Below are 16,709 nucleotides of genomic sequence, written 5' to 3' on the forward strand. Positions count from 1 at the left end.
TCTATGCCAGCCACACATGCCTCTTTCTGTTCCTTGAACACACTCTATCCCCTTAAATATATAGTTCTTCTGCCTGGGATACTCTTTCTTTCTCCCCATGCTTGTTTAAGATCTACTATTTTTTCAAGTCTACCTTCACTGCTTTTTATTTCAGGCAAACTTCCCTGACCTTACAACCAGACCAAATACCCTATTACAAGCTTAACTCATACCATTAAGACCGTCCTGTGTGCTGAGCTTGTCATGGTGATTATAGTTAATTAATTATTGTCTTTTCAACTATAGATTCCACCAGGCCAGGGAGCATATCTGTTTTTGTTACCTTTTTTCCTTCACGTCAGGAGAAATGACTGTCTTATTTTAGGAGATGACCGTATATTGGTTGAATGAATGCATACCACCTGCTTCTGCAGTTAACCTCATGTAATCTCTTTCTATCTTTATGTAAACTTTATGATACGTAACAAGAAAATCTGGGAAATAATTAATTTAAATAAAATATTTAAAATTTAATATTAAAGATTTTAAAAATTTATTATGTTAATCAGCTATGATTATTTTGAATTTTATTGACCTAACTTTGAGATTGATCGTGGTATTTACCACCTATAGACTCCGTTGTCACTTCCTGGTCCTTTCCCAGCCTCAGTTGTTCTTAAAAAAAATACCATTTATCAGCCACTTATCCAGTCTCTCCGTCAGAATCAATGAGAGTGGATCCCATCATTCTGTTTCTATGAGAGATTTCTGTAGCTGCGTGCCCAGGGCCTGAAGGCCAGGCCCATATGTGATAAAGTGGAGGAGATTTCCTCCTCAAATGCCCTGTTGAAAGACCAGCTGCTGACTAGATTCCAGCCTAGATATCCACTTTAGTGCTGTCCATGTCAAAGGGGAGCTGTGCTCTGTCCCCCAACACGCTGCTAGGGCCTTCCTTCTTGCCTCCCTCCTGATGCTTGCATCTCAGGGATATCAAACTCCAGCTCGCCATTGCCTCCGTTCTAGAGCATCTGAACTGTGCACATACTTATCATTGCCGTCTCTCTTCATTGAGCTCCATTTCCTTATACATTTATAGTATGCAATGTAAATTTTGCTACCCCAAACGCTAATATTTCCTGTAGGCACTAAATTCAATTTTAATACATTAAAATAAAATATATAATCCAACTCATTCATTGCTAATTAATCTCTGTATTCCTCGGGTAGAATCTCTCTGCCCATCTGACTGAAACGGAATGGAATCTCCTAAGTTCTTACTATTGCTTCCAAACTATGATCTGCAAAGCCCTTTTTAAAATGTCTCTTTAAGGTTTCTAAACCCCCATCTTTAGCTTGTTACAGAGTATAGTTCATATACTTAGCTCCGTTTTAAAAGATGGTGTGTCATGCACTTTCCTCCTGGCCTCTGGTTTTGTCAAATATACTGCCATAAGAGCAAGCTAACAGGTCACAGGTATTTGCTTAAAGCTATTCAAAGCTAACCCCCAAATAGATTTCCATTGCAAATGTAGTTTAAGAAATAGGCTGAAGGGCCGAGGACTGAAATTTGTGAGCTCTGACAAATATTTTTTATTAGGCCTACCTACTGAGGAGTTGCGCTCATAGTCACAGCTATTTTAATTAAAAATACATTTGTAAAAAGACAACAACATCATTTTTTTAAACCCACGCTGAATCTGTCTTATCATCCGTTAGACCAGAAAATTATTGATTATTTTGGGGGGATTTGATGTTTAAAGAAAAGTTGCAATGGATATCGTCAGGGAATACTATTTGGATACTTAAAAAACATCTTCCTGGAAGGGAAAATCTTTTAAAAGGTCTACTAACTTAGTGAATTAAATTAGTTAAATTAAGGAAGTAAAATGTCTTTGCACTGAATTTGAACAACTCTCTTGACTTCCTGCAAAGAGGACCCCTGACAGTATTTTTGGAGAAGTTAGTAAAACCGAATCTGACATCACAACCTCACAGTAGTTCGTGCAGCCAGCAAGCGGTTTGCTCTCAGTGTAGCAGAGGAGGAAATTGCTCCCCGTCTGATAAGACCACAGTGAAGAGTATGCATTCATTTCTTTTCTTTTTGATTCAGTTCCACTGAGAAAAATTTTTACAGAGATAACCATTATAATTGCCTTTCAGAAGGACGCATGCCGTTTCAGAGGAATACGGCTGATTCCCAGAAATGACCATGTATTTGTGGCTTAAACTCTTGGCTTTTGGCTTTGCCTTTCTGGACCCAGGAGCGTATGTTACAGGTAAGTATGGGAATAGTAATACTTCTTTCATTGTGTTTTCTTGTGGGGGGACATTGGTTTGAAATAAACATAAATGTTAATCAAGTGTTGGTGCCTGGAAGTGAGGGAGCCCGCTGTAAAATGGTCACGGCTGCTGTGGCTCAGAGACACACGGCTTGCTATGTGACAGAATACATTGTTTCTATTTAAAAAGTCATAAATGCTTGGGGGAAAAATCACAATTTACAAGGAAAACAATGTCTTATCTGTATCTTTATTTACAAACTGTTCAAGGGTATGACAAAAGCCACATTATTGTGTAACCCCCAAGAACATGAATGTAAGTTGATGAAAGACTGAGGAATTTTTTAAGGACCAAATCAGTAACTTTTTATCTTTTTAACAAAAAATGAATTTTATTTAAGTCTTAATATAACTTTGGTTGCATGTAAGCCACTCCCTCTTTTCGGACCAGTAGTCTCCTTCCTCAAATTTTCATTACTACCGAAATATTTTATTGAATACATAGATATAAGGTAGTTTAAATTAATACACTGAGTATTTAATAAAATATGAACTTTTCTTTTGCATATTCTTATCACAGAATGTATTTTAAATCAGGTTTTTGCTTCCTTACTAATACTTTTAATGACTTTTTGGTTTGGAAATTCTTGTGGGGCCACCGCCCTTCCTGGGTGATAGATAAATAATAGAACCTTGACAAGATAAAATATTTAAACTGTTAAGAACCATGCAAATGTGGTGTTGTGTAGGAAAATGTAACCCGTTGGACCTCAGGTACTTATTGAAGTTTGTTATTTTTGTACACTTATGGTCAATGTAATGGATATTTCTTGAACAATTTCAGTTTGGGTCATGAACACATTTCAGTTGATTATTGAATGCAACTAATAAATTGATATTTAATATCACTCTTTATAAGGTTATATATAAAAGCTGTGTCCTATTACTGAAAGGACATTAAAAATGGTATTTTTGTAGAAAATTCCAAATAAGTTAAAAAAATTATTTTTAAAAATCTTGCTTATTGGAATTCACTTTGAAATCGTTTTTGACTTTCCGGTAGCTACCTCATGAGCATATTATATTGTCAATTTGTATTTTGGGCAATCAAGGAGAGTGGAAAGCAGTGTGAGAGAGTTTGGTTTTTTTTTTAACTGCAAAGAAGGATTACAAAAAAATCTATATAGGTACAGTATGTTGTCTTAGTACAGAAAATATTTACCGAGTTGCCGTCCCTATAAAGTTGTTTGTCAGAATAAAAAAATTATAAAGATTAATAATTTTAATAAGGTGGTAATATGTGTATTATCATAAATCAGAGTATATTTCCATCAAAATTCTCACTCAGAAGCTGTCGTAAACATTTCTAAACGAGCATAAAGAAATACAGAAATATTCTGTAGGCCCCAGAGCAAACCACCATAAAAATTTCAACTCAGTCTATGAAAGGTGTTAACCATAAGAAAAGCCTTTGAATTCATAATCAAAATAAAAGTATAAAATGATCTGGAAATCTTTAAGTCAATTTTGCTGAATAATTTATATTACAGCTGAATGAAGAGATGTACATAGATTTATTTTGAAAGATCAAGTTTAACTTCAATTGCTCAGATAAATGTTGAGAGCAAACATTTTTCTAAAAGGCGGTGATACTCTTCCTGAAATATATACTTATTTCTGTAAAAAAATATAGAGATATAACCATTTGCATCTGCAAATCTTGGTATCATACTTTTGAATTCTGAGAGACATTTTGTGATTCAATGTCTAATCTGTGAAGCTGGCAATACTTTAAATTATATATTTTTTTTATTAGCAACAAATGAGTTGGACTATATGTTTTATGTGTCTATAGGAAATATTAGACTTTTGGGCAATATATTTAAACTGTGTACTCTAAAGGCATAAAGAAATAGAGCCAAATGTAGAGAGATACCGATGGATAAATCTGCACAGAATCAGATGTTTTGTTTAATCTCTACGACACAAATATGGGCAAGGCCAAAGTCAAACTTGGCCAAGGCATTAACAGCACTGGGTTGAGTTTTACACAAAAGTTTGTAATCTCTTTGATCTGTGCCTCTTTGGTATGATAATTGGAAACCAAATCTTTGTGTAAAATTTCTCAGTCATGCTCAGGGACAAGGGTGGTTTTGAGAATGCAGGTAGAGAGAAATGTTGTCTGGCTCTAACAAAGGTGTAACACCAGACAGATCTATCCCTCTATAGCATAACAGCCACGAGTACATGAGTTATGCTACGTGAGTTATGAGTCATGACAGTTAAGATTCATTTCCTGGACATAATTCTTCATTTCTACTTCTACATTAAAAAGAAATATCTCATGCTGCACACAGGTACTATGCCTTGCACATCACCAGTGTTCGATACAAATTGTGAATTGAATTTGATGAACAATCCTATTAAGTTGTAAATACTGTATAATTTAGAGATCTTGAGGTGCGAGCGTGATCACTTATTGAATGTTTAATGGTATTTTCCTAATAAAAATCTGCCTGTGACCCTTATCATTGCTAGAATTTGAAAGGGATTTTGTTAGAGGAAGGGGGAAGGTGGAAGTAAGGGTTTGTTGTTCCTTTTCGTCTCTTGCTTTGTGTAACTAAGCACGCGGTCAGAAGGGCTATCCTGAGATAGGTCTTTTCTCTGTTCTGGGCTACTTGACATCCTTCCACAGTGGCAACGAGTGTAGGAATATAGCTATTACTACACTGTTCATATATGTATGTGTCCAAAAACACACACATATACACACGTATATGTATATATGCGTAGTAGTTATAAATGTGTAATTATATATACTAGCTATATAACACACACATATCTATGTATCATCTATCTATCTATCTATCTATCTATCTATCTTTCTCTCTCTATCTATCATCTATCTACTGGTTCTCCATATTTGCCTACTTGTGAATATTGGGGATCTATGGACTTCCATCCTCGGTTAGTTTTATTCTTGCTTTCTGCACTCAGAGTTCCTTATCCTTCCCTGCTATGTGTTAATGGTCCTGCTTCTCCATCTCCAGACTCATCCCTCAGAGATGTGGAACCAACTCCTTTCCTAAACTGAATCTTGATTTAGCAAAAAAAAAAAGAGAGAGGTACAATCTGAAATATGTATTTAAATGCTCCCCAAGTCCTGTCATTTTGATCTTGAATAATCTCTGAAATCATTTCACCCTCCTTCAGCTCCGTCGCCATCACCTAATTCATGCCTTTATCATCTTTCACCTGGACAGTGTAATAGTTTCCTAATCTGTCTGAACTCTCATCCATTTCTTTCCACATTCTACAGCTTAAAAATGTAAAACAGAGGAGGAAAAACCCCATCTGCGATCTCCTCTCTGTCTTTGGTGTACATTCTAAACTCTGCCAGAGCAACGGAGTCCACCAGTGAGCTGGCAGCTGCGCTTGGAGCTGCACAAGGAGCTGTTCTTTTACTTTTTCTTTTATAATTGGTTAAAATAGAACAAGCAGGAGGCAGTGTCAACATCCGGCTTCTCTGCACTTCCTCAAGACCTCTACGGCTCTGTGCAAATCCTATTTCCTCTCGAAGGTTCTCTTTCGTCACTCTTGAAACAAACTATCCCCATTGAGATTGCACCCTTTTTACCACCTTTCCTTGGCATTTTTCCCAACTATTTCAATTTGTTGTTGTGGTTGGTATTATTATTATTATTATTTACCAGTCAGTACATTTACTGCCATTGTAACCTACATGAAAGCAGAAATGGTGTCTTATGTCTTTTTTGTATCATCTATACCTGGTTTCTTGCCGGACACTGAAAAAGTAATGGATGTTTTATGACAAAACTGCAGATTATAATAATGAGGGAGCAGAAGGAGGAGGACAGGAAAAATTTCAGAAAGAGAGGACAGATCGAGAGAGAAATATAAGTGGAAAAGATTAGCCAGAGGCAAAGTGGAAGGATGGAGGCAGTAAGACAATTTTATCAAGACTTTTAAATAAAATAATTTTGGATCTAGATATTTGCAGGCTTTGCCTTTCTTTTTAACTTTTCTGTTCTGCTATTTCTTTCTTTCCTATTCTTCTTTTACTTCTTATCTGGAAAAATCTTCCTGACTTCTTAAAAATCCATAGTTGAGAATGTTGCTTCTAAATTTTCCTTCCCTACTCTTTGGACATTCTTGCTAATGGCATTTCATTGGGTGGGTCAATTTTGTTCTTCAGACACAGACGTCTCTAGGAAGAAAAGTAAGGAATGAGAAAGGAGATACTCATCTAGCAGAGTGACAAGACAAATAGAGTCAGATCCAGTCCTTGGAAGTACTGGCATGGATGCTGATACTAATAATGCTCTGAGACTGTTCCCAAGGGCAAGTGGAAGATGGCTCGCCCTATGCATAGCATTGTGTGCACACAGAAAGTTTGTAGAGTATCTGGGCATCATTTTCTAGTAGACAACACGATAATGAATTTCAATCTGAGTAGGTAGAGAGCAGAGATTTGTAGTCGGGTGAATTAATTTTGTTGGAGAGAGCACAGCATCAGTGTAGACAAAGTTTTGTGTTCAGAGCATGTGTATGTAAGTCACCTTGGTGCAGAGAAAGAAATCTGTCACCACCAGAGACTTTTGATCTTTTTCAGTCATCTTATAAATTTGTGGGAATATTTACCCAGGAGAAAATGGGAATGGAAATTTAACTTAATCTCAGTTTCAACTTAAGTTCAATTTAGTCTAAATAGCTTCGTCAGTACCAGACACCTAACCCCATACTGGTTGCCTATTATCAAAAGATTAGTGCTGTGAGTTTGCGTACATAATGATAGTATTCTTTAGGAAAGGATAAAGGAAAAAAATGATATATTGCAGGCTATTCATTTAGCATATAATGTGATATCTACTTCTACATAATGCTGAATTATACAGAAATAAAAATTCCAGTAACCATTAGATTTTGTCTACATGACCCTAACGAATATTTAGATTACAAAACATCTAAGTGTTACCTAAAATCTTTAATATGAGTTCCTTTTGATATGTCAATGTGCTACTTCAATTTCAATCTGTCAAGAGTCTGGGGAAAGGCTGTTGTGAGCAGAGGATTGTGTGTTCAGGAATCACAACAAAAACAAGAAAAAATTACGAAGGAAACTAACCTTCCTACTCTTTCAGCCAGGACAAGCATAAATATACATAATGTCAATGTTAGTGAAATACGTCCTTTCTACGCCCATTTGTGCTATCTTCAGTTGATTCCTTTCTGAGAAGATAATCAGCAGATTATCAATGTTTTTATTAGATTCTTTATGGAAGACCCAAGCTCAAGCAAATATCTTCCATGGTGCTTAGCTCTACAATGTTTAAAGATTAAACATTTATTTCCTGCTAAAAACGAGACCAAGTATCTAAAGTGAAAAAGTTACTTTACTAAAACTTCACTTTTCTCTTCTGTCTGTATTGCATACATAATAAAATTATAAGTGCATACAACGATATTCAAATGAAAATGATCCCCATTCACATATTTAAAAAATTACTTCCAACCAATATGTGAGCAACTGGAGGAAAATCGCCAATCCTCCAAAATGGTGACCTGCTAACGCAGGACCAGAAATCAAGAGCTGAGGGCTGCTCAGCATCACATGCAGATGTATCAGTCTATGATCAGCTGGTGAAGTGAACTTAACAAACATCACCGATAGACAAGGAGAAATTCTCTGTATTGTAAATTTAAAAACACATATTTCTCCTGATACCTGTGAGAATAGATTAGAGAAAACTGTATAAATACCAATGAGGTTAAAATATGATATCATGGCAATAAAGTGTGGTTACTATATTTTCAATATCTCCACTTAAAGACAAAAACAATAATTTGTCTACAGATAAAAGGGATATTAAGCATCATAGGAAATGAGTTAGGAGCCATTCCAAGCTGGAGAATACCAGGGCATTCAGAGTGAGAAAGGTTTTGGAAATCTAATTCTGTGGATTGTGTGATCTTGATCCAAGTCATTTTCCATCTTTGTGGCACAGCGTCCTCATCTGTAAAGTGGTATAAGCATTAAAAGTGATAATGTTTGTGAAAACGCTTTGAAAACTATGAGCTTGTCTGCAAAGTTGTAAATTATATGTACATGATCCCATGAAATCACAGCTCACAGCTCTTTACCATTGAAACGTGTTTCCAAAGCACAGCTCTTCCTCTGAGAAACTCTCGAGACCAGGTTTAAGGTTATGGGGCAGAGGAATAAATCTTTATATATCTCAGAGTTCTTTGCATCTTCTCTTTTAGAAATTTTCAGGCTACTCTGGATTCTATCTTTTAAATGGTTTGTAACTCCACCTCCTTTTACAACTCTTTGCTAGAGATTCTTATCATTTCTTATTGTAACAGTAGGCTGTAATCTTGCCCGCCTTCAATCCCTACTGTGTACATATCTCCCCCTACCAGGATAACCTGTGTAAAAGGCAAAACTTACCTTCCTACATCCCTCCTTCAATGGCTTCCTATGGGATAGAGAGTATACTGATCCCATGATTATGATCTCAAGGATGTTTTGACTCAATTTTCATAAAATATCATTTAATTAGAATATACCAACATTTACGAGTTTTTCTTGAGGATAGATTTCACAGAAAAAACTCTATTAAGCCAACTTAATTCCCTGAGTATTCTTTTCTATCATCTGATTAAATCAACCAATTTTTCCATTTTATTTTTATTTTATGGAGCTAATGTTCAACAGCATTAATTTTCATTTAATTTTTACAATTTATATTAAATTTATGCACCAATGTTTGTCCACATCAAATTTGACTGATTATAGCTTATGCCTCTGGGTATTTTCCTTTATTATTTCTCCAAGTGTAATTTTCCTTGTCAAACAATATGGATCTAAATTTCCCAAAAAAGTTTTAATTCTTCAATTTATCTTGAAGCATTTTTTTATGTGCAATTTTAGCCACTGCTAGTTTCACTTTTTTTTTGCATTCCAGTGTTATATAAAATGTCATTTATGTAATGTAAATTTCCACTTTGTCAAATTTTAGATGGGCAGTATTAGCCATTCTCCAATTTATATTACGTTGATATTCCTATCAGTAACATTCATTTTGTGATTGAGAGCCCTTTCAGCAAGACTCATTTTGAAATTTTAAGAGTTTTGGTTATTTCTTTAAGTAGCCAATGGAAACTTTAGGAACATTTGTAGGATGACTGTATAATCTAGAATTGTTTTATTTTAATTCTCACTTATTTGCATGGCATTTTTCTGATTAGCTTACACACCTTGTACCAACTTCATACTAATTGGTGGAGCAACAAAATAAAGAGAAGAATCAACATGATCAATTTAAAATGTTCTCAATGTACAATGGTGGGCAGGCTCAAAATAAGGTGTCAAATCATCCTACTTTGGCCTCTGTGCTTTTAGGAAAAATGAAAGTTATTAGCAGGGCACACACAGTTCTAGTTTAATCTCTCCAGATTTCTCCAACTTTACCTGTCACTACTTTGTGACATATACTCTACAATTTTGTTATAACTTGCATTTTCCTAAAAAATAATGTTTTCCTGTCTCCAAACTGTTGGCCATGCTGTTTTTTCGTCCCTCCACATCATTTCTTTACTCGGCAAATTATGAATTTGGTTCAAAGGTCACTTGTTCCAGGCAGCCCTCCCGCACATCCACTGCTCGTCCACTCCTTTCATACCTGCGTAAGTGCTCTTCTGCTGTGATGATCCTGTGCATAACCCTCTTGGAGATCTTTCTACTTGGCTGTCTCTCACAGTAGCTGATGAGCTCGTGTAGGTTATCCTGGGTCTCTGCTTATGTCCCAGTGAGTGCCTGCAGATCCTTAGAATTTGTTTGTTGAATGAATGGATTGTCTGTCAATGCACCCCAACCTCATATGTAGAAAACACTAAAAACTCACAAAAACAATTTTAATTCTATTCTGTCCTTTTGTTGTTGTTGTTAAGTGATCTATTCATGGGGAAAGTTTCTACAGGATAGAAATTTTCAGGAAATAAAGAAAGAAAAAAATTGCTTAAAATTCTTGCCAACATTTTGTTTTTCTTTTTCTCCTCTCGTCTTTCGGTCACATACTGTGTATAAAATTGCATATCCCAATTTTTTTCTAAGAAAGCCATGATTATTCTAGGCAATTTGTTTGTTCTGTGATTTAAACTGAAAATAAAAGATTTGTTTGGAGAGAAATGTTAAAACATGCACACACGCACATCACACAAACAAATCCTTAGCTTTTTTTTGGTGATCTTTCACAGTAATTTTCCAAGGTCATCAGCTAATAAGAAGTGGGAGTTCTGGGATGAGGGCTGAGATTTCATCCTTGTTCTGTCTGATTGTAAGGCTGTTCTTTTTCCACTGGCTTACTCAGCCTTCTTAGTGGTCAGCTTAATAACCAGGTAATTAAGGACATGACTACCTCATGGGGGGCAAAGCACACCAAGACTGAAGATAGCTGGTAGTTTCTCAGAGGTCTTTTGTGTGAAACATACCCACCTGATTTAGCTACATAGGCGAACCATAGTGCATGAGCCACTTCCATATTTTTAGCAAGATCGAAGTCAGCTAACACTATCTGTCTCTTACAAAAAGCAAAATGATATCTTTGGTTCATTTATCTTTACTATGAATGCTGATGCCACATTAATAATGCAACAGTGATGTGTTACTGTCATCTTGAAAAGAAGGTTAACAAAATATAGGACTGAGTCTCTCTCAAGGTGAGTGACATGATGGAAAGAATGGATTTTCCCCCAGCTAATTTGTTTTTGATATTACATAAAGTGAAAGTCATTGAATAATTTACCAAAGTATCTAGATTTTTTTTTTTGAAGTGCAAGGGAAATAACTTGACCTTTGCTAAACGCTTTGATCATGGAAAACACACGAGATTCTCATCTTATTCCAGGAAATATAGACACCAGATAATCTTTTCATGGTCATCCAAGAGGCATCTTAAATGAATCAGGTAGAACTATCTTACAGTTTTCTACTCCAGGGACGAGTTGCTTATAACTTCAGGGAAAGTAAAGAGAAACACGTTTATTGCCTGTTTACTATGATAAATGTGGACTGCCAATCAGATACTTTAGGCCAAATGTTCCACTTTGACTTCGTAGACATAGGTTTCCAAATACCCTTTTGGTTTTGTAGGAGAGGAAGACAATTCGTCTACCTTTCATGTCCTTCTGGCTGGTCGAAGAGTTAAATCAACGTGAGACAGAATAACGGGAGAAAAATCAAACAGAACTTTACAACATGTACACGTGGGAGAAACCTAGGGAAGCTGAGTAACTCCTTAGAATGGCCAAAGTCTCCACCCTAAATACCATCTTCAGCTAACGACAAAAGAGGATGTTGGGGGTAGTGGTTTTGGGGGCTCAAAGGGGAGGAAGGAAATTCACATGGAAATGAAAAGCAAATGTTTGGTAGGTAAGAATGGGCTTAGCAAGGACCCTCCCAGTCTACAGATACTCAGAGTTATCTATGGTGATGGCCTATCCTGGGACAGGCCTTTTATCTTAAACTCTATTAGGCACTTAGGGGGAAGGTCAAGGTTTCTTTCAGAGTCTTTTATTCTTAAAAATAATCAAGGCAAAGAGCCATATTTTGGGGCAGCCAATTCTGATCCTCCACAGTTTCTAAGCTAAGATTTTAATTTTTGCCTAATGAACCCTAAGTCTTTCTACTTTTCAGTGATCCATGTTTTTATTTTCTGAGTTTAAGTTTAATACTTATGGATACTTTAGATCTGATCAAGGTGTATAATGGCTGAGAAAAAATAAATGAAACAGAAGATAGTTGCGAGTTTTGACTATGAGAGGAAATGATGATCTGAGGGAAGTAAATAAGCAAAAGAAAGGAGTCAGGGAGCTGATGAAAATAATGTAAAGACAGAGTACTAGAAAGGTTGGATTCAGACAAGCTCTACTTTTAAAGCATTTGAGAAGTCATTCTTTGAAATGTTGCCTGGTCTCCATTCTGAGCTTTCCAATTATGAAACATTAGGGAAATTACCTTTCCAGTCCTCAGTTTCCTTACCTGTGCATTGGGAATAATAGCAGTTCCCATTAAATGAAGTGATTTACTTGTTGATTCACCAGTTGTTTATAGAGTCCCTGCTATGTGCCAGGAACTATTCTATGTGCTGACACAGTGGTAAATAAAACAGAAAATGTACCCGCTCTCATGAAGCTTACATCTTAGGAAGAGAGATAAAAAACAAAAAACCAAATAAATAATTGAGAAAATTTCGGATATTGATAAGTGTCGTGAAATAAAACAGTGTGATGTGAGAGACAGAGGCCAGATTGGGCGGGTGAATGTCCCTTTAGACAGAGTGATTGAGGAAGATTTCTTGGAAGAAGTGCCATTAGGCTACTTGTTGGCTGACAAGAATGTAAAGATTCATGTGAAGAGGAACTGGCAGATACAAAGGTGCTTTGGAGAAAGCAAAAAACTGATGGGTTCAGGGCACAGGAAGGAGGTCACGTGTTTGCAGTATGGTGGGTAAAGGCTGAGTGGTGCGCAGCGGAGCTGGAGACAGAAGCAGAGGCGGCGGGTCCTGTCGGGCCTTGTTGGAAATGGAAAGAATTTGGATTTCACCCTGAGTGTAATGGGAAGAAGTCATTTGGAATGTTTAATCTTGCTTCCATATTAAAGCAACTACCTTGGCTGCTGTGAGGAGAATAGACTGGAAGTGAGTCAAAGCCTGGACACCAGTGAGGAGCCAGTTATATTGGTAGAAGGGAGAAAGGGGGTGGTAATCTGGACTGAGTATTGGCAGTGGAGTTGGAAAGAAAGGTCAGATTTAATTGATATAGGATCAAGAGAAGTTGCTGTGTGGAAGAGATAAAGGAGTTATACAGAATGACTCATTTTCTTCCCCATAAGCAAGTAGGATGGGAAACACCCCAATTAGGGATAGACAGTCAAGGGTTCTGTTTTGTCCATATTAACACTTGAATTCTCACTAGACATCTGACTAGAGATGTCCAGAAATCAGTTAAAGTTAAGAGTGTCAGGCTCGCTGGGTCTTGACTGGAGACATAAATTTAGAAATCACTGGGTACAAATGGAATTTAAAGCCAGTGGACTGAATGTGATGGTGTCGGAAGAATGCTCAGATGGAGAAGTATGGAGGACCTAATTCTGAGCCGTGGACACTTCATTTTTGAAGGGGTTAGAAGGAGGATCAGGAAGAGAAAATGAGAATGGATAGCCAATGATAAAAAGGAGAAAAATATTTTGTTTTGGATGTTGAAAAAAAGAGCTGATGGTGGTAAAGGGCTTAGCATGCTGGCGCATATTGAGAAGCCAGTAAATTCTACGTAAAAATCCAAATTCATGTCTCCTCGTGAAAGGTGGATGAACAGTGATTGTGAACATCCCGATTATTGTCAAATATCCTTATGCAACTTCAATATTATCACAAAAGTAAGTGAGAAGGAATTTGTAACAATATTTGGAAGAATTAAGTATCTTCAATACATATATCCCTTCTGTTAAAAAGAAAAGATGTAAAAATGAAAGATGTAACTTAAAATAATTTCTTAATAAAAATTACATAAAATATATTGAGAAACTAATGAATTGGAAATTTAACTGAAAATGTCCTGAAAATATAATGCTCTGTTGAGTTGCTTGTGGCATATATTTTGTTTTAATGCACACTGACAAAAATATTTTAGAATATTACTTAAGCCAATACTTGGACAGATTGGGAGGTCTGCTGAGAGTTAATTAGCTACATAAAGCCTTATTTCTAAATCAAATTTTAAATCTTTCATGTCCATGAGAAATTTGAAAAACAAATTGGCTATCACTTAGGCTTACGTTAGGTCAGACCCAATAGCCTTGATAATTACACAGCACACAGAGATTTATCTTTTTGGGAACATACATAGGTAAGATTTTAATTTCAGGCTTGGTGGGTTTTCTTAAAAGAGACATATCTCTAGAGAAACTTATTTTTGTACTAATAGGTAGTTAGTTAATAAGAAAAATATTTAGCTAATAAGAAAAATGGTGCTTAATATGTGCCAGGCACTATTGTCAAGATTTTATAAATGTGATCTCATTTAACTGACATATCCAAATCATTATGAAGTCTAGCTTATACTTGTTTTCAACATGTCATTTTTTTACTTCATGTTTCCCAATATTTTTCATAAAATTTACGTATTATCATATCCCAGAAGGGAATACTTAAATTTAATTTTCCTTGTTCTACTCTTAAGTAACAAAATTGGGAAAGAAGGATTGCGGAAAGAGAAGTGAGACCGAGCCCTTCCTTAGCACCAGGCAGGCTATGAGAGATGTGTCACCTGTGAAGACTCGTCTGTCTCTACACTGTTTTTCTAATTCTTCTGAGCATCAAATCAGTGTTCAGACCACCCTTGGTCACTAGTCTTAATAGAGGAAAACAGAATCGTAGTTAAACCAAAAGAGAGAGTCATCTAAATATTATTGATATTTACTTTTGTATTATGGTATTTGCCTTAAGTTGAAAAATGGGCATATCAAATGTTTTGGCAGTTTACTGTGATCTCAATAACGAAATCATATTGAAAAGGCTCAGCACAGGAGAAACTGGGGAAGATTTTTCCTCTGGCTCAGCTGCATTTTCGTAAGGATATCAAGCAGTGCATAGGTTAAGCATATCTGCTTTATCACGTGCCCACACGAGAAGGGGGTGGGGAGCGGAGGGAAGGAGTGAGAGAGAGGGGAGCAATTTATTGCAAACAGTATTTCTATGTATGGGAAAGGGAGAATCACACATGTAGGCACTATCCTCAGTGAGTCAGAAAGCATATTTGCTGTAATGGAGAAAATCTAGCTGTATGTAAGTGGTAGGGAGATAAAAAGCCTGGTAACCTAAGTTATCCATTTTCAGATGTGTTAGCTCAATTATGCAAGCAAATATCACTTTTTTGGCTCATTGTTTCAAGGATAAAAGTTTGAATGAAGGAAATAACTTTCCATCTAAGTAAAAGGGGAGTCAGCATCGTTTAAATTGGAAGAGCTGAGATGCCTCCTTGCTACATGGCAACTTTAGAACAAATGGAACCCATAAGTCCATCGACGGGTCCAAGAAAGAGAGGTTTCCACGTGGAGAAAGATTAAAGATATCGTCAGGGTGACCTACGACAGAAAATCACCAAAGCCTTTGAAATGAAAGATTATCCCTGTTCCAAGGATAGAAGATGGTGTTAGGTCGAGGGCAGCCAGGAAGCATGGATGAAAGAACCATTGGGAATTGCTAGTGAGAGATCAAAGGCAAGTAGAACCTCAAAATTCTGGAAGTGGAACAAGTCAGATACAAACGAGGAGTACTTCAAAGATGGGGAAATAAGAATAATAAAAATACCCTTAGTTGTCAGATGTAAACTTTGTGCCAGTTTTGTTACATTCTAGTTTACAGGAGCACTGTAAAACTAATATCAATTTAACCAGACATATTTTTCCCATCTATCTTAATTAGTCAGTTTTCGGAAAGAAAAAAAAAAAAAGCACATTATGCTCAAAGAATCCCAAATCACTTTTTTTTGTTCTCCTAATAGAATGCCTTCTCTTAAACGAAATTTTAACACTTACATTTCTAAGTATAGGATGATCATAGAAAATGAATATGAAAGCACTTCATAAAGTGTAATGAAATGAAATAATATAAGGAATTGTTATATTCTTTAAGCATTTGGAAAACTATAAAGGAATGCAGAAGTTCTGTTAATACTGTTATAATTAGTTTCTCTTTTGGGTGTTCACTTTAACAGTTGGAATAAAAATTGAAATCTTCATTTAAAAAACAAGAAATGGTTTGCATATTAATCTACAAATTAAAATACACAAATATGGAGTGTTCAACCAGTCCGTGTGGGCTCCCATTTTGTGATTAAACTATCCTTCAAACATCTGTATTTGCTAAAGAGCAATAGACTAAGGAAGACGAAAAATCAAGGCAGACCGTACAGTCGTGATTTTGTGGAATCTTTGCTCAAAGTCTATGTTTTGTTCACTTATGAAAGAAAATGCTTCTTGTGGGTCTATTTTTTGCTAAAAAGTAACCTTTATATTTTAAATTAAAATATTTACATAATGGTGTTTTTGAAAAAATGCATTTGTGTTTTATGTTCATTCATTCACTATTCCATTCCATATTTAATTTAGGAAATATTACTATCATTCCTTTAAAACAAAAGTAAAGCATAATTCATTTAAAAATCTCTTTTGGCTTTCCTTGTCCGTGAGTTTTCTCAGAAGTAACACTTCTTAAGGGTATCAGATACCATAAATTGCCTTTCCCTCCAGGCCTCCATTTCATTGACTGAACAGCTGGATTTGATGGGCAAAACATTTCCTTCCGTTGACTTTTCTAATAATCTTCTCCAATAGATACACACACTTCATGTTTGTTAATAAAATTGATG

The 16,709-nt window shown here is 35.9% G+C and overlaps 1 protein-coding gene across 14 annotated transcripts in view; it reads left to right on the top strand.

Annotated features, from left to right (window-relative positions):
• The first annotated feature begins 1,845 nt into the window (after window positions 1-1,845).
• Window positions 1,846-16,709, top strand: part of PTPRC (protein tyrosine phosphatase receptor type C) — a 114,320-nt gene continuing 99,456 nt past the window's right edge. For 4 of the 14 annotated variants that reach the window (XM_005608044.4, XM_005608045.4, XM_014738039.3 and 1 more), the window contains exons 1-2: window positions 1,917-2,057; window positions 2,140-2,255. In XM_005608044.4, the coding sequence (XP_005608101.1) occupies window positions 2,183-2,255 (73 nt within the window). In that variant the 5' untranslated portion in view covers window positions 1,917-2,057; window positions 2,140-2,182. Of the gene's footprint in view, window positions 2,058-2,139; window positions 2,256-16,709 lie in introns of all 14 variants that reach the window. The other 10 variants (XM_070255560.1, XM_070255562.1, XM_005608046.4 and 7 more) reach the window with 9 other exon arrangements.

The sequence above is a fragment of the Equus caballus genome, chromosome 30 (assembly GCF_041296265.1).
Source record: "Equus caballus isolate H_3958 breed thoroughbred chromosome 30, TB-T2T, whole genome shotgun sequence".
Lineage (NCBI taxonomy): Eukaryota > Metazoa > Chordata > Mammalia > Perissodactyla > Equidae > Equus > Equus caballus.